At 40.9% G+C, this 18175-nt stretch overlaps 1 protein-coding gene and 1 long non-coding RNA gene across 5 annotated transcripts in view; one reads left to right on the forward strand and one right to left on the reverse strand.

Annotated features, from left to right (window-relative positions):
• The window catches only part of PEAK1 (pseudopodium enriched atypical kinase 1), a 199584-nt gene that overhangs the window by 152915 nt on the left and 28494 nt on the right, over positions 1–18175 (forward strand). For 3 of the 4 annotated variants that reach the window (XM_059714751.1, XM_059714752.1, XM_019477486.2), the window contains 2 exons: positions 6087–6203; positions 7943–8139. In XM_059714751.1, the coding sequence (XP_059570734.1) occupies positions 6087–6203; positions 7943–8139 (314 nt within the window). The remainder of the gene's footprint in view (positions 1–6086; positions 6204–7942; positions 8140–18175) is intronic. The other variant, XM_059714753.1, reaches the window with a different exon arrangement.
• LOC132243992 (uncharacterized) lies at positions 13475–18000 on the reverse strand. The gene is made up of 3 exons (XR_009455608.1): positions 17833–18000; positions 16963–17387; positions 13475–16339 (listed from the first exon to the last, which is right to left on the reverse strand). It is a non-coding gene; the product is annotated as an uncharacterized LOC132243992 (long non-coding RNA).

Genomic DNA, 18175 nt, shown 5'->3' on the forward strand with positions numbered 1-18175 from the left:
TTCATGTAATTTAATGCCATAAGAACTGATTTTTACTTGGATTTTGACCACTACTAAGCAGAAGAATGAAGAGAGGGAGAGACTCCTACAATGCTGAAAAATAAGCTATTCATATTGAAGGATTTGGAATTTATTTCTCAGTTTTCCAGTAGTTGTCAGCCAGGTCTGCCAGTGTGGAAATACACACCAATAGGAAGTATATCTGACTTGCCAAACAATATTAGATTTTGTATTAACTAATCAAATGCTAGTTAAAGGCTAATGATAATGTACACTAAAATATATGAAATAAAAAAAGTTTAAATCTTCAGCTAAAGACTGCAGAAGGCTTACAGGAAAACTGATTATGTGAAGATAACAATTGGTGAACATGACACTTTTCTAACTGAAAATCGCAACATCTGTGAAGCTCACAGAGAGACCAAATTGATAACCTGGAAAATAGGATAGTATTAAGAAAAATGTCAGTGTGGTAGGGGGTCCTGAAGGTGTACCAACAGGAAGAACTGAGAATATTTTTACCCTGCAGTGGGTTATGAAGGTGGTGGAGGATTGATAACTTCGTAAGCCTTTAACACTAGCTGTGATATTGCTGAAAAGGCCAGTTCTTCACTCACAGCAGAGCTTGCAGGATATGCAGCTTGAACTGAGGAATAAGTAAGCCTGTTTTACGGGTCCCTCAGGTGTTTTATCCACAGATAGTTTTGTCTCTCCTTGGCATTAGGTTATCTACACTGTGGTTAGAAAAGAATCCAGCAAATATGGAATTAGTATTTTTTGAGGGTTTCTCTGAAAACCGAAAGGTGTTTTTAATTTTTTAGGACTCTGTACAGAGACTTGGTCTAACCTTTATAAGTGTGACTAATTTATTTTTTTTTTAATCCTGGTAATTGTTTTAATCGTGTTCATAGATTACAAATATTTGGTTTGATGGTCCAGTTATTAATCCTGCTGTTCCTGGAAAGCTGAGGTTTTTTTTCTAGGAAGTCACTGACAAGGTTTTGTGTTTTATCTGTGCAGACTCCAAGATAGCAAGAAAAGAGGTTACAAATAGAGGTGCACCGATACATCGGTCCGATCTCAGATCGGCACCAATATAAAAAAAATTGACTGTATCGGAAATCAGCTTTTTTTTGCCTGGTATGGCCGATAATTTGGCCAATAAAAGCTCTGGGCACACGCAGAGCCTCAGCACAGTATGTAGGTGGTGAGGAACACAGCCCGGCAGCGTGGAGAACTGCGTCTAGCTGGTAAGTCTGTTGTGATGCAAGGGAAGGGGCATGGGGGGTGGGGTGCATATCAAGGCCCCCACAGTGAGGGAGGGAGTGGGGCTGGGGCAGGGCATGGGACGGAACCACGGCCCGTCCAGGGGGAACAGGGGGGTGGCTCCCACCACTGCGCACACCCCGGGAGGGCATGGGCATGTGCCCGTGGGACTGAGGGTACTGCACAGGGGCTGGGCTGAGCTGGGCTTGGGGCTGTCTGGGCAGTGGCAGTGGCACTGGGAGAGGGGGCTGGGGGGGCTACAGCAAATTTTGGGGAGGCTGCGGCCCCTCCCCACCCCATAGCCCCCCTTCCCAGTGCTGCCGCTGCCCACCCTGAGCACAGACCAGCCCAGCCCAGCCCCCACTGGGAAGAGCCTGGCACTGCCCTGGCCCCAGCCCATGGCACCAGCAGCCGACCCTGCCACACGCAGATCCAGGGGGAACACGCACCCTATGCCCTCCTGGGGTGCATGCAGGAGCCGCCCCCCGTCCCCCCCCCACACACATGCACATGCACACCCCTCTCTGGACAAGCCGTAGCTCCATCCCATACCCTGCCCCTGCTAGGCAGTGCCTGCCTCAGCCTCACTCCCTCCCTCACCACAGGGGCCTTGATTTGCCCCCCTCCACCCACCCCCTCCCTTCACCCACCCCTTCCATCACAACAGACTTACCAGCTGGACACCGCTCTGCAAGCTGCCAGGCTGCGTATTGGAATTCGGATCAGTATTAGCTGATATGCCTCCTTAAAAATCGGCTATCGGTATCAGCGCCAAAAATTTCTATCGGTGCACCCTTAGTTACAAGGGGACATAAGGAAAAAATGGAATGTAAAACAAAGATATTCTTTACCCTACAGAACATGTACAATACCCTCCACCTTTCCTCACTCACTTCATCCTCAAGAGCCCTCTGTCATAGCAGTCACAGCAACTCTGACTGAGGAGTGCTGTGAAAAATGAATCAACAGTCTGCTTACACTGGTCACAGACAGAGACCAAAGATCTCAGCTCTTATTGTCTGGTTCATATCTAAAATTGGATCCCCTGTGCTGCCCCTTTGCAGGATTTCTAAGCTCTTTTATGTTGGTGTGAAATATTTTAACAGGGTGGTAAGGCTTCCTGTCTCTGACACAGGAGGCTACATGATTGAAGATCATGGCTGACACCAGTTTCATGGAAGGTGGAGCACACTGTGGCTAAAGTTAAATTTTTCTTTTGTTATGACCCATTCAGCCAACGGACTGCTGCTTAGAGGAATCAGTTAGATCAAGATCATTGTTACTTAAGTGAAGTCCATAGACCTTCAGCCTTCTTCCACAGAACGTAGACATGTCAGTCATGTACATGTCTTTATTTATCCAACATACAGGAAACATCCAAAGAATAGATCATATTATCCAAACACTGAGACTTTGTCTAATGCTTCCTTCACAACTAGGCAGGGCTCTTGCTTTGAATGGCAACCTTTTGTTAACTGTTCACTGAAGATATCATTTTGTGCCCCCTCTGTCAACTGTTTTTTTCAGTAGCCATTACATCAGCCTTCCAGGTACTGGAGTGAAGAGCTTTTTCCATAGAACACCAGTATAGTGTTTTTCATAAAAAAAAAAAAAAAAAAAAAAAAAAAAAAAATAGTAGTAGTGGTTCTTGGGTCAACGGCAGTGTTCATTCCTAAGGAATCAGAAAATAACATGACAGGCATCATTTGAGCCTCAGGTGCCTAGGGGTCCAAAGAGAAACTTCCCCACCACACTGATGCAGTTTCCTTAGTGGCATATGTAACCCCAAACCACTCTCTCAGCATATCACATCCTCATTCTGCCCTTTTCTTTTTTGTTCTGGATTCTGTTCTGCTTTAAAAACAGAACAAAACAAAACCCCAGTTTTTCAGTGCCCAGGCTATTGCAGACATCATTTGAACCTCAGGTGCCTTGGGGTCCAAAGCGAAGCCTGCTTTCACTAACTGTAATATAGTATTGTCTTGATCTAGGATTCGCATACTTCCTTTCAATTCAGTGTAAGTGTTCTTTATCAGCTGGTAAAAAAATTACCTTAGTAGACTTCACCAGGCAAAATACAGTCAGTAATATAAATGAGTCTTCAGAGACTCAGTCCTGTATTATTTGTTCTGCAGGTGGGACAAAGCTCAGCTCAATTACTTCACCATCAGAAAGCATGCCAGCTATCTATCCAGAGATAGGACTGAGCACCCCTGCCAAGTACCATTTATCTTATTACTCTTTTCCCTCAAATCCTGTTGGAAGTTCTTTTGGAAAGTCGTACAGGAAGGGACCAAGATATTGGTTAAAGTCCCTACATGGAGCCACTTAGAGCTGATATCAAAGCCACAAGAACTCAAGAGGAGGTTCTCTAGCTGAATTGAAAGTCCTGTACCATGTCTTTTGGATTGGTGGGAATATTAAATCAATACTATTCTAACAAAGTCCAAAAGCTCTAAAAGCAATGAGACATTCAGAGAGTCGGCAAAAAATTATTAAAGATACAGAGAGACTTCTGCATGAAGACAGATGGGAGAGTTTGAGACAGTTTAGAGAGGAAAACTTTAAGAAGGGACTTAAAACCTCCTATAGATACAGAGGAGGTAAATCCTGCACTCCTTTTTGTGTTTTCTTACAAGACAAGGAAGAGGGGAAAGTTCTGAAAGGGGGGTAAGAGGGAGGAAATTTGAAACTGATGCTTTAAGCAATGCATAATTAGCCTGTAGAACTAATTGCCACTAGATATTAAGCACTTAGTACAACTTTTAAAGGGTTTAAACACACACACACACATTGAAAAAAATCGCACTATACAGGATTTAAAAGATAGATGTTATAAACTCTTATGCTTTAGGGAATAAACTAACCTCTAATTTCTAGGATTAGAGGTGCACTGGAGCACCCTTGTGTCCCATCCAGCCTCTCCACAGCATGTTGAGCTGTCCTGGGTGCCTGTGTAAATGTGGCGCCCAGGATCAATAAACTGACGTAATATGTACCAGAGTTTATTGCTTTAAATTAATTGCACATGTAGACACAGCCAGTAGCTGTGTCTACATGAGATGCTGACTGCCCAGTAACTCGTTACTGCTGCGCAGTAGAATCGCAAGGCACGTCACATGGCGTGAAGCAGTAGTGATGAGCTACTACACAGTCAGCGTCATGTAAAGCCATTTGGCAACACTACTGTGCAGTAACTCTGAGTCATTTAGTACTTGTGTATGCATGTAGACATGGCCAGTGAGTAACATATATACTGTGGTCCTACATCCTGACTTCCAATTCCTGTTATAGGTGATTTCCAGTTTCCATGTCAGTCAGGCCATTACCTTGCCAGAAGTATTCCTCAAACCTTAATCCTATTATGGGAGTTCTGGTTTCATATTGGCTTCAACTTTTAGGTATCTAGAGTGTCTCAACAGGGGGTTTATGGGTCCCAGCACATGGTATCTGTAAATTCCTTTGGCTTTAGAATGTATCAGTAAAACTTACTCCCTCCCCCTCAGGCCAGCTTATCTCAAATTAGGTATGCACAGTTATTATTACCTTGCAGATGACAGCCACCGTGGGATATCAGAGCACTTGCAGAGGTCTAAGGAACTTCCTCTTTTTCGCATTGTTCGTCACTGATATGCAATACACCTTCTCAGAGTTCTGTACACTCCAGCACTCCCAAAACATCTCCTCTAGATCTGATCCAAACTCAGGAAACAGGCTGATAATCATTTTCTCATTCCCATCTCCAGGAGGGTCATTACCGCTTGTTAACCACCTCTAAGGTGGTGAAAGAATGAAAGCAGTTCTCAAAGGAGGAAAAAGGACCTGTTACTACAATAACTGTGGTTCATTAATATGACTATAGCAGTCTATATGGCAAGCCTGCACTGCCTGCCTTTGCTGTCTGTAGGGCAATTCCTAAAAAGGACTGGGAAGCAAATAGGTTTGCATTCTTTGTTTATACCATCAGAACCCAGAAACAGCAGGCCCTGTTTTAAAGAAAAAGCAGCTTGTTCACGAAGGACTGCTAATAATGAGATTTATCAATTCAGAGAGGCAGTCATCTAGAGAGCAGTTATTGCTATGGCAAATAAGTTTTTTTTACCTGTTCTACTTTTCCAGAAAGCTAACAAATACCATTTTTAAGAAATTACATTTTCACATAAGGCAAAAATATTAACGGGTTCTGGGTCTGATGTTTGTGGGATAATTAACAGTAAAGAGGTGTTTTCTTTCTCTCTCTTCCTACTTCTCTTTCACTCGTGATGAGTCACAGCTGACCTTCCAATATACAGGAACTGATTGAGTCAGTATATTCAGGTATCTCACCTTTATCTCTCATAACCCCTTGCCTTTTATAGTTTCAGCTATAAAGGCAGGGTGCTTCCTTCTAAATATCAAGACATGACATCTTATTGCTGTGATTGTAAAGGAAGTTGTTTCTCCTAAATACTAATCTTGCTTTGAATGGAAGTTAAAATATTTCCTGTGCTTTTAAAGTTAGGTTAGTTTGAACTCTTTGGAGGTTTATGACGCATTTGGTGTTATAATTACAGTTCAGATTTCTTCTTAATTAATTAATGGGGCTAAGAATACATTTGGCATGATAGAATAGTGTCCCAGGTGAAAATGTAAACTATTTCCTCTGCTACAGCAGTGAGAGAGTTAAGAAGGCTGGGCCAGAGTTTCGGTCACAGTAAGCTCCCTAAGGTATTTTGCCATTTCCCCCAGCCCAACCCTGTAAGGTAAACAGCAAGGTGCAGTAAGTGATATCGCTCTGTGCAGAGTTCAGCCTTGTTGCTCACAGCTTGCACAACTTGTAGCACACCAGAACACTGTGGAATCAATGGCTCACCAGAGTTTCAAGACATGATTAAAAGACTCAAGAAGGCCCTGAGAGAATTTCCTTTAATGGGGAATTGTGTGAGTGAGTATAGTGGGTGAGTTAATTTTTTTTCTCTTTTTTTTTTTTTTTTTCTTTCTCTCTAGCTGTTGATTTACTTTGTTTGGCCAAATGCTTCTGTACTTAGATATAGTATATGTGCATGCATGTGTCTAGGGTTGGGAATGACACTGTTCTGTATCTCACCAATCAATACTAAAATTGTTTTATGAGATATGAGAATTCTTGTTACATGGTAGTATCAGAAAAGCAAAGCTATTAGAGACAATTTCTTTGGGAAGAAAAAAATTATTGGAGAAGTGTGTGCAGGTATGTATAAGCTGTTTGCATGTAGGATAACCTCAAGTCTTTAAAACTATTTATTTAGGTTTTAAGAGCTTTTCTGCTTCTTTGATTTAATGTGTGTTTTAATTTGAGATGCCTTAGGTTATTCTTTAGTGTGGTATGTAACATGCTGTCAGCACCCCTCCCATGCATGTGAGCAAAACGATTGATCAACAATTCTGATACTAAGTGATTTAAAGTTGCAGGTTTTTGAAACTTGCCGTTTTGTCTCTATTTTACTAACATGTTTTGATGGCTTTTGTTCGTATAAGGCTGCATTCAAAATTCCACTAGTGTGAAAATGGAAACAGCATGTGCATACGGTACATGAAATCTTGCATTATGCAAAATACAGGCATGTTTAGGCTTTTGTAGTCTGGATTTTAGATTGCTTAAAATCTGCATTTTTTTGCTCTCTGGCCTGTCAGTTTTGTGGGTAGGCACAGAAAGACATTTCTGCAATTTATGACAGGTCTCCAAAGGCAAAATTCTCCCTTGTGATATGTAAATACACATTACAAGCTCCTTTGGAAAATCAGATGCCGTGCCTGTTTTCACAAGCACAGTGTTGGAGGTTTAAAAGATACAGACTCATGTGTTCTTCTTAGTCAAAGTCAGGGATGAGCTTGAGGTTTTCATTTTAAAAGTTACAATGTTGTACAAATGTAGGACTTGATCCTAGGCGGTGGAGAGCCTTTCCTGTAGGCAGCAGTTAATTGGTAAACCTGGGCATATTACTTATTTTTTGCTAAATGGTTTGCAGCATTTTTAAGCTTTAAGCAGTAAATACAGGCCTGTTAAATGAGTAAATATTTGATTTTCACAGTTTTACCCTTGTTTAAATCTGTCAGTCTTCACAGTTTGCTTAAGGACTGCTGCTAGTCCTCAGAGACTTAATTGGTTTGATGCATAAATGCCTGGGTTTTAATTCTTAGACTATTTTATATAGATGACTGTAAGGAGATAAGATACCAGATTAAATGGACTATTGGTCTGTTTTCCAAAGGGTAATAATTCCTATATTGTTGCCAAGTATGTAACTAGCTATAAAGATGTATTATTCCCTAGGAAGTTAAGGCTACAGTCATGGTAATGTATAATTGCCATTGAAGCAAAATCTTTGATAAAAATGCCTTCATCCTGGGTGCTGTCCAGTGAATGCCACAGATGTCACATGATACAGTATTGTACCAAAACACATTACATGTATTGACTATACTTGATTGAGTAGCATCCTGTGACCCTTTGCTATTTTGCAAAATTAAATGCCTGCTAAACAAGAAAAAACCTTGCTAGAAAAGTAATTGTGAAAAATGTAAAGAGATAAAAGGGATGCATTTTTGTTTCCATTTCCCAATTCATTGCTTTATGCTAAACACGTCACTGTATTTTGTTGGTAGGGTAAGGCACATAGCTTTGGTCTCCAGATGAATATTGTTTTGTTTGTTTCAGTCAAGTGCCAGAGAAGACCACAGTGGAAGATCTGTCCCCTCGTATTCCAAGAGCTGTGTTTGTGAAGCAGGACAATGGAGGTAGTGCCTCAGTCATACCAGTGTCACCTCCCCATGCCCCACAAGGAGGGGAAGAAAAGGAGGAAGCTTCAGATTCTTCTGACCTGAGCCCTTGTAGTGCAACATATAGCAACTTAGGTAAGTGCATTTACGTTATTGCTTCTCCCGCCATCGCATTCAAATGACTGTCATATTGCAAGGAGTATTGTCTCCTAGCTCACTTCCTACCTGCATAGAAATAGAAGTTTTAAAGGGTTGCTGACCCCAAGCTTACCTAGTTTTTAATATGAACTTGCTCTTAGTTGAAAATAAGAGGCTACTTTCTCATTCCTTCTGAGCAACCCTACAGAAAGGAACCAGTAATAAAATATTCATTTACTGTTCACTAAAGATTTCAATATTATTGAAATCTGTTTAAAGCTATGGGGGGAATTATTATTTTGCAAATTAAGAAAAAATAGCCTTTTTGTTCTCTCTTAAATGTGAACAAATGCCAAACGTATCTTTTGAGGAAGCCATTTTTTCCATTTTCTTGTATTGTCAAACTCATTTTACCAAAGAAAAGATTTAAAGTAACTGTCAAATAAATTATATAGCTGTTTTAGAAACATTAGAATTACAATATTTTTCCTGATATCCGTAGTGAAATGTAATGATTTTTCTCTTACTGTATGGATAAAAATTCCTGAACTATTTTAAAACATCTTGTTGAATGGAAATATAATTGAATTTGATCCTAAAAAAGTTGGCAATTTTCTTTTAACCTTGCAAGCCAATTTTAGAAATGAATGTTTCTGAAAAAGGTGTTGCACTATACACCAAACCATCCATGAACTCCTATTCCATAATGGGGCTGTGGTTGAGTGGGGTTTTGTGTGAGGGATTTTTGAGAAGACAAGGGTAGGAAATTTAAATAATCTCTTCTCAACAAGTGATACCAATATAGCAGATGTAAAAGACTTCTTAAAAGGTTTTTGACATAAAATACTGGGAATAGTGAAATAGAATTTCTAATAAAACAAAACCAGAGACCAGTGTTGCAGTTGCATTTTTTTGAAGATTATATAATTTTAAATACAATATTGAATTATTTTCATTGAGACACAAATTCTGCAATTACTTAAGCACATTTCACTTTTTGTATGATTAGATTAATCGACAGCAAGGGGGCTGTTCCCAAACATAGAGTTAAGCATGTCACCCACATTGTGGTATGATCAAAGACTAATTTTTAAGCTTTCAGATTTTTAAATTCCATAAGTGTTTAGGAAAATGGCAGACAAATGGTTGACTCAGTTCCACAAATGAAGTATGAATTAATTATTTTTCATACAGCACTTGGGAGATGAAAAACATGAGGACTGATATTTACTTATTATTAGTGTAACACATGCTGTGACAGAGGAAGGGACACTCAGACACTACTATGGCATTGTTCAAAGACACAATGTTGTTTCCATCACTGTTCTTTTATAGATCAGGGTGCAGGTACACTGTTCATATAAACAGTCTAGTACATTTAGTTATGTAGGTTGTCTGCTGACGTGACTATGCTGCAGATACAATTTGGAATGTGGATAGGACTTTGCCATGTTCCGGTCATGTCCTCTAATCAGGTTAGCATGTGCTCCGGTGAGGCTGTTTGAAGTACCTCAAGGCACAGCATACCTCTTTTTCATCATTCAGCCTTTAGCATTCAAGCCATTTGAAGGACTGGTTACATTTAGGGTGCAGACACACACAACGCCTAAACCATTTCAGGAATGTCACCAATTGGGAGCTGGTTCATTGTCATGGTTCAGAGGTCCTCAGTAGAGTGCTCACTGTTTTAGGCACTGCAATGCTCTTGAACTGCCACCAGGGGGTGGGAATAGGTACCCAGCCCAGCATGCCTTACAGTGGCCAATTCCCTTAGGATTTCCCTAGTGAGAAGGGAAGACACCAACTGGCAGCATGAGGTGGGAACAGCGTGCTGCCTAAATCCCTGATTCTGTGTTTCCAGGTAACTGGGTAATCCAGTGGTTGCCCAAGGTCTCTGCCTCAGGCTGCAGCTTGAAAAAGACTCTCCCTAGAAAGCCATTTAATTCACTGGGGGCCAGCCTTTTATCAGGTGTGCCACAAATTAGCCCTACGTCCTTCCCAAGTGTCACGCCAATCTCTTTCCCCTGGCTAATCTGATGCTCTGCTTCCTGCCATATATGCCTCTGTGCTGCTTGTTCCCTCCCTGATCTGTCGCATGCCATTTGCAGCACGTACGCCATAGATTGGTCCCCCCAGCTTACTTAAGTTCAGTTCCCCAGTCCCTCCCCAACCCTGCCCCAGGTTAGTTGGTAGGTGGGTGGGTATGCCTTTAATGGTAAACCTTCATGAATTATTTGGTGAGGGAAAACTGAGCCACTGCACAGTTGGCACTTAATACCACAGAATGGCTTTCAATTACATGTTTGGTCAATGTGAACTGACCCATTAATTGGTAATTGTTAGGGTTGTGCGAAGTTTCGGGTGCTGATTTGATTTGGAAGATTTGGTGGCTGAATCTTTGAATCTGAATCAAATCAGGGGACCAGTTAAAAGGTCTGAATTGATTTCAAGCTCTCTGAATCAATTTGGAAAAGATTTGGAGAGCTTTGGTGATTTGGGCAGTCCCCACTCGCTGCAGCAGGGAGCTGGACTTGGACTCCTGCTGGTAAGTAAGTGGGTGGGGGAGGGGAGGAGGGAGGGGACCATGAGGGGACCCCTGCCAGACCCCATCCCCCCAGCTGCTCCCCTAGCTCCCCACCATGGCTGCTCCACCTGGCCCCAGCTCCTGGTTATTTAAAAAAAAAAAAAGCCCCTGCTCACCAGGTGCTGCCAGGTGGGGGGGGGGGGAATTACCCACTGCCCCACACTGCATGGGGGGCTCTGCCACAAGCCCCCTGACCCCTGTCTGCTCTCCAACCCCCCTCCATGGCTGTCCTGCCCACCCCAGCTCCCAGCCCTTTTAAAAAGAAAACAGCCCCACACTCATTGACTGCTGCAGCAGCCTCAGGTCTTCTGGGGGCTCATGGTAAGGCCCCCCGTGGAGCATGGGGCAATGTGGGGGAGCAGGGATCACCCCCCCCACTGAGCAGGAGCTGGTGAGCCCGAGGTTTTTTGTTTCTTTTTTAAGGGCCGGGAGCTTGGGTCAGGGGGCTCGTGGCAGAGCCCTCTCCCATGTGGCACGAGGCAGCGGGGCTCGCCCCCTGCTGGGCAGGAGCTGGTGAGTGCGGGCTTTTTTTTTCAGAGCCGGAGCTGGGGCAGGCGGGGCTGGGAGAGCAGGTGGGGGATGGGCCTGTGTGATTCAGAGATTTGGCTGATTTGGCAGCAGCCAAATCTCCGAATCAGATTCAGCTGAATTGATTTGGGACAGTGATTCAAATCACTGTCCCCCGAATTGGCCAAATCCAAATCTCATGTGAATACTAATCACTTCACACAGGCCTAGTAATTGTCCCTCACTTAGAAGCAGGGACATCCCCGCCAGCCACCTGAGCAGTGAGAAGTACCCAAGCAGCAGGTTGCCATGCAGGGATTGAGGTGGGCGGACGGGGGGAAAAGGAGGGGGGATGTGTGGGATGCCTGAAGGACCAACCAGACACTAGTCACTGAAAGCTTGGTGTCCACAAAAAACACTGAACTGGTTCATGGAGAACTGGTTCCAAATAATAAAACCTAATTATTGATGTATACTTTTGAAACTGTCAGGTCGCATTTAAAACAATCTAAGTGTTGTGTGTCTGCAACTCCTTGCAAATCATGATAGTACGAGTCCGCTTTGTTGAACTACTACACACATTTTTTTTCAAATTTCTCATGAAATATAGGAATATTGGTGCCAGTTACTTCAAATTATGGAGTAAGTATGTCTCAGGTTGCCGAGACTGACCCTTTCTACAGCATCCCAGAAAAGGGAGAGGGAGTAGGCTCATGTGAAATGGGGTGATAGTATTTTCCTTCAGTCAATTTTCACTTTTCAGTTTTCACAGTAACTTACAACACACTGGTGGTATTCCTTAAAACCATGTAAAACGGAATTGCTTAGTTTTTATTTGGAGCAGGCTCAATTTTTTGTTCTTGGCCGTCTTTCAGATTTTCAGTCACTGAGTAAATTAGGTTTCTAAGTGTGAAGGAGTTAGTTTTTAACTTTCATATTTGGTTTGAGTTAGCAAGGCTTGAGGCCTGTTGTGAAAAAGCAGTGCTACCATAAATGGCATTGAATTTTCTGGCTCCTGTTCAAATCTTCTTTGTCGTTTTGTTCAAACAACCCTACCTACTAATTCTGAAACTGATCAAGTAGTGGCTAAATTGGGAGACAGAATTTCTCTCTTTTTAGATTTCACCACAGACAATATAGCACTATTACTGATTTTACACAGATAATAACTTGTATTAGTATGTCTGAATGGAAAGAACAAAAAAGGGAGAAGTACTTGAATACATTTGGCATATTGCCATCTCCACTGATATTTAGGTCCATGGTTTGCTTTTTTAGAAAGCAATCTGAAATCTTAGTTTCAGACTGATACTGGATTGCTTATACCAGTGGATCGTAACAAACATTATTGACTAGTACACGGATGTAGTTATGGTAGGATTATTATACCTCTTAAACTTGTCCTTTTAAGTTCATCTCTCTCTCTCTCTCTCTCTCTCTCTCTCTTTCTTTAAGCTTGCCTAGTTAGCCCCCAAAATGAATTTGTACAGTGGATACAGCGTGGATGGTTTATTATCTGAGTTCCTAACTTACAAAACAAGGGCCAAATTCTGACTTCAGCAACATCAGAGTGAATCTCAAGTAACTGCATTGTTCTGTAGAGTTACTTCAGACTTATACTGAGGGAACTAATTACAGAATCTAGCCCATACTGTCTACTAGCTCTGGATTATTTTTGGCTCTTGTAAGTAGGACAATTTTAATTCAAAATGCCATCTTTAACAAGCTGACTCTTTAAACTGAACAAAGCCTTTCTGTTTACATAAATATAATATAACAGCTGGCAATTTACTAGAAAATAAGTTATCTACTACAAATGCATATTAATGTTTCACTTTGTAAACTTTTTCTTATAGGATTATAAGGTTTCTTTTTCCTTTCTGTTTAAAAAAGACTACCTCTTAAATGTCTCTTAAATTAGAGACCAGTTTGGGAGAACAGTTCCAGTCTATGGCTTACGTAGAAGTTAACCAGATGAATATAGAGATTCCTGGGACAAACCCAACATAATTTGCTTTCTTATGGCTTTTTATAATTTCCTTCTCTAAAAGAAAAAAGAAGAAAGATGATAGTGACAACATTATAGCCCTAAGTGTGTAAATGCTTCAAGTTGGCCTAGGGTTTTAGGTTGTAGCCATGTTGGTCTAAGGACATAGTCAGACAAGGTTCCTTGGGTGAATTTGGTATCTTTTATTAGACCAACCCAAATAGTCAAGTTGGCCTGTGATTTCGTACCTGATATTTTATGTCTAGAAATAACTGCAGAATTTGTAGATTTGCATATGCAGTCAAATGGTTGCAAATCTAGTTACAATACTCTCAAGAGCACACAGCAGTGACCTGTTTGTGCTCCCATGAAAGGCAGTATGGGTAGAGTTAATTCAACATGGAGCATTCTTGACAAATCCCACCCCTAAGTGCTATATAATCTGCCAGCAGTTATTTCTGGAAATTGAAACTTCAAATAAAAATCAAGTTCTGTACAAAGGAGTTGAAGAAAATGGGGTCTATGTGCAGTCTTTTTTAATCCTGTGTCATTTAAGTCATGTTCACTTATAAATCAAGATACAAAAATGCAGACGCTTATGGGATAAGGTAAGGATACTGAGTCTATCCTGAGAAGCAATGATGCTGTGAAAGACTTGAATAATCAACTGAAAATGCCTTCCCAGGCTGATACTGTGGCCAAAAAGAGAATAATAAGTTGAAGAGGTTCTTATACTTTTTTGTTTGCTACTAGCCAATTGCCCATCAAGAATGAAGGGGGCAGGGGGGGCGGCTGGGATGGTGTGCTGCCACCTAACACCCCATGCTGCCGCTCTTCTACCTCTTGCAGGGAGCAGGGTGGGGAACCAAGGCCACTTGGCTCCCCCACCCTCTGTCCGGTCCTTGGTGCAGCTTTGGAATCATGGCAACGCTCCCCACTCCTGGAGCACTCTGATTGGCTGTTTGCATCAGCCAATCAGAGTGCGAGTAAAGCATTATGGACAGACAGGCAGACTTGGGCTTTTATAATATTAGAACCGGTGCAGCCACTTCTAGAATAGTTTGTCTAGTTTTGCTGTCCACAGCTCAGGAAGGACATGGAGTCACTAGAAATGGTTCAGAGGAGCACCATGATTAAAGAAAACTTGCTATGGAGTGAAAGACCCCACAAGCTGAATTAGTTTAATATGTCAAAGAGAAACTTTTAAAGGGGTCTATCACAGTCTTTTGATATCCCAATGGGAAACAGAACTTTAATAATACCAGGCTGTTCTCACAGACAGAGATATAACAAAATCTAAAAGCTGGAAGTTGGAGCCAGACGCATCTGATTGCATAATAAGACTCCAAATGTTAACAACGAAAGTATTTAACCATGGGAATGACATACCAAGAGTTGTTGTGGATTCTTCATCACTGGCAATTTTAAAATCAAGATTAGATGTTTTTATTTACAAAAGACACTCTTTTTAGCAGGAATATATTCAGGAAAACCCTGTGGCCTCTGGCCTGTGGTAAGCAGAAAGTCAGACTAAAATGTTACAATGGTCCCTTCTGGCTTTCTATTTTTTATTCCATTCATTGTTTTTTCTCTTTATTTAGTTAGAAAAACTGATTTGAAGTGAGCTCACAGGAAATGAGATGTTTGTAATATAATCCAGTTAACATTTCTGTAATTTAAAAAAGAGGTTAGGACAGAAAAGATGATTTTGTAATCTACAGTTTTTCCATGCACGTTGAAGTAAGTAACAAGAGAAAGTTTATATTTTGTATGCCTGTTGAGAATTAAGCCAGAGACTGTGAGATACCTTAGTCATCCAAGGAGTGCATTTAAGTAATAACTACATAACTCAGTAAACCATAGCAGTAGAGTGGTTTAAGCATACTGAAAGCAAAGTACCAGGTACCTGTGACATCAGTCAGCCAACAATAACACTAGAATGTCACGTAGTGATTATCATACCTGTTTACTGCATTTTATAGAATACATATGAAAGCACAGATGAGGTCTTTAAGGTTCTATTGAGTGAGGAGGCAGCTGGACTTTCAGCAGTCAAGGCAGTCAGACAAGCTGTTGCACCTTGGGCTCTTACCTTTTTTAGCACTTCCTAGTCATAGTAGAACAATTGGGGGCACAGTCCCAATGTTAGTGTGGATAGGCCATGCATTTCAGTTCAAACTAAACAGCACCTTTGCTTTAGCTTAGAGATTTCTATTTTAGTGGTGGCTCCTCCTTATTAAATTAATAATGATTAATAGGCACCTTAAGTGAATAAGATACAATAATAATAAACTTTCTTATTCAGTTGAATTTCTGTGTGGTGTCATTTTAGAGTAGCGTGTTCATCGGGCCTTTACCAGCAACTGCTGCTTTGAAGTACTTTGTGATAACAGAATTATACATTTATGCATTTACTCTCTCATGGTTTGCTAATGATTTGTATTAGTTATGCTAAGAGAGTTTATCAAGGAATGATTTATTGTTGTCTTAGTATTGAAGATCAGTATAATTGATCTGCTAATTATAGAGAATCTTTCCCAGAATCTACTTTATAATGCAAACACTTATGTGCAGATCAGCTGCAATACCCAAGCCAAAGAAAAAATTACCAGAACAGAGACAATAGTGGGATAAGGGCATAAAGTGTACTTTGTAGATATCACATTCTCCTTTCTTTCATGGTGCAGAAGATGAAATGTCTGAGCAGTGGAAATAAAAAGTAGGAGAACAAGGGACAGTCCAGTTAGTTATACTGTCTTGATTTGCCCTTGATTAGGGCGAAGAGTACAGGCACAGGTGTAATCGCCAGTTGTTGGTTCAACTTTGTTGTCATCTTTTACTGAGTTGATGGAAAATTTCTCTTTGGAACTGTCTGTCCTCAGGTTTCATTTCCTTCTTTCTGGAAATAGTCCTACATAATTTCCTTGTCCTTTTGCCTAAGCCTAGAAAGTGTTCCAAAGGCTGATCTCTTTTTTTCCTCTTCAAACAGGACTTTTCATCCTTTCTCCATGTTTAGGAAGAGGTTTTACCTCTCTTCCTTGCTGAGAACTCTCATGTGTATTAATAGTCATTTCACCTCTGTTGATCCTGTTCACCTATCTCAGTTCCTCCTTTAGGCACTGAAAAATAAGAAATTGAGAAAGTTAATAACCTTAGCAATAGCCTGGCCATGCCCAGAAATAATGTGTACAGTTCATTTTGAATTCCATGAGGCACTTTTCCCTGGAATCAGAGGTGATCTTAACATGTAAGTAGAAAAATACTTTAAAGAAAAATGGGGCATGCAGTTAAATGGTTATGCAAATGGGAAAATGAAATCAGGCAGAAGTGCGGAGGGACTTGTCTAAGCTAACCTAGACCAACAAAGGTTACTTACTGCAGGCAAATTGGAGTCTCAAAAACTTCCCTATGAAAAGATGGGTGATGCATGTAGGTATGTCAGATATTTTAATAGACATTAGCTGAAGAGCTAGATATATGCCCAGTTTCAGAAATGTTCATTCTACTGAACTGGAGTAACAAGAAGAAAGGAGGTTGTTTAGCAGCAGAAACAACAAATGAAATGTATATATTTATTACACTAAGGCATGCAGAAATATGGAATAGTCTGAAGTTAGAGCTTTGGTGGCTGGCATGTTAGCTTCATAAGCTAATGGAAGTGAAGGTTTTAAAGCAAGAATAAATCAGGAGCTTAGAGAAAATTACAGATTTTAAAGCTAATTTAGTGATTTTTTTTTCCTACCTCAGAAGGGTGTTTTGAGGCATAATGCATTAATGTTTAAAAAGCACTGTGCAGATCTCTGATGGAAGATGTTATGGCACTGCAGTATTCCTTCAAGCTATCCTTACAGCTTCTGTCAGTATTCTTTTCAGAGAATTATTATAGCGTTAACTTTTTTTCCTCTTGCATAGTTTGGAAACCTCTTTAAAGATCTTTTTCAAGAGGTAACTAATATCAAGCCCATTTCATTTCATCATCTACCTCCAGGAATACTTTTCAGGCTGAATTTTGTGCAGTTGAGCTTGTGCAGGAGGCAAGAAAATGAAGGATGTTCAGCAAGCTGGAGGGAGGCTGAGAGGTGATCAGCAAGAAGGAGAAACATGAGTTCTGCTGCTAACTTCAGTTTAAAAGAGGGTTCTTTTTTCTTTTCTTTTTTTCTTTTCAACCTGAGAGAGCAATACATGATTTAAAACAAGCATTTTTCTTCATAAAACTACTCGTAATACAAAAAAACTGTGGACTGGGCAATATTATAGCAAGCTTTTGGAAAGCTGAACTGAAAGTTTTGGTCTTAGAGACATGAGAGGAATGTACAGGGTTAAGAGCTCAGCATAGAAACGGCTCAGATATGTAGCTTTTCAAACAATTAATCCAGCTAGTTGAATTTCACTATGAAAAACTCACTCTTGTGGGGAAGAAACTACATTGTGGCATGACAGATCTTAGTCATTTCCACAGACTGAGAATACCAGACAACAGTTTAAATTGAGGTTGAACAGTTTGGATAGTGACTGTGTTCTGCCTCTTGTGTGAAATTCTCTGATACCACTAGAAATCTTCAAGGACCCCTGTCTATACCAGATGGGTTATCAGCAGGCTTTGTAGTGATACCTGTGTGCCCGTGATTCCAAATAGCCATGCAAGAGCCGTAATTTGAACAGAGGGAAGAATCTGGTTCCAGTGGAAACTTCTATTCCATCTGATTCTCCTGTGGAGGAAGGAGGAGTTAGAAAGGAGCCTGTCAGGGAAAGCAGTTATAAATCTTATCCCCATTGCAGGGTGCCCTTCCTTTCCTTCAAGATGAACATCCCTTTGCAAGCTATCCTATAACTGTCATTAGGCCCCAGTTTAATCATCTCTGAAAGCAGTGCATAACAGGAGGCTGTATGATAAAGTACTAGCATGCAGGAATGATGGCTTCTTTCACCCTTAACCAGCAAAGTGGTAAGCAAGC

The sequence above is a fragment of the Alligator mississippiensis genome, chromosome 11 (assembly GCF_030867095.1).
Source record: "Alligator mississippiensis isolate rAllMis1 chromosome 11, rAllMis1, whole genome shotgun sequence".
Lineage (NCBI taxonomy): Eukaryota > Metazoa > Chordata > Crocodylia > Alligatoridae > Alligator > Alligator mississippiensis.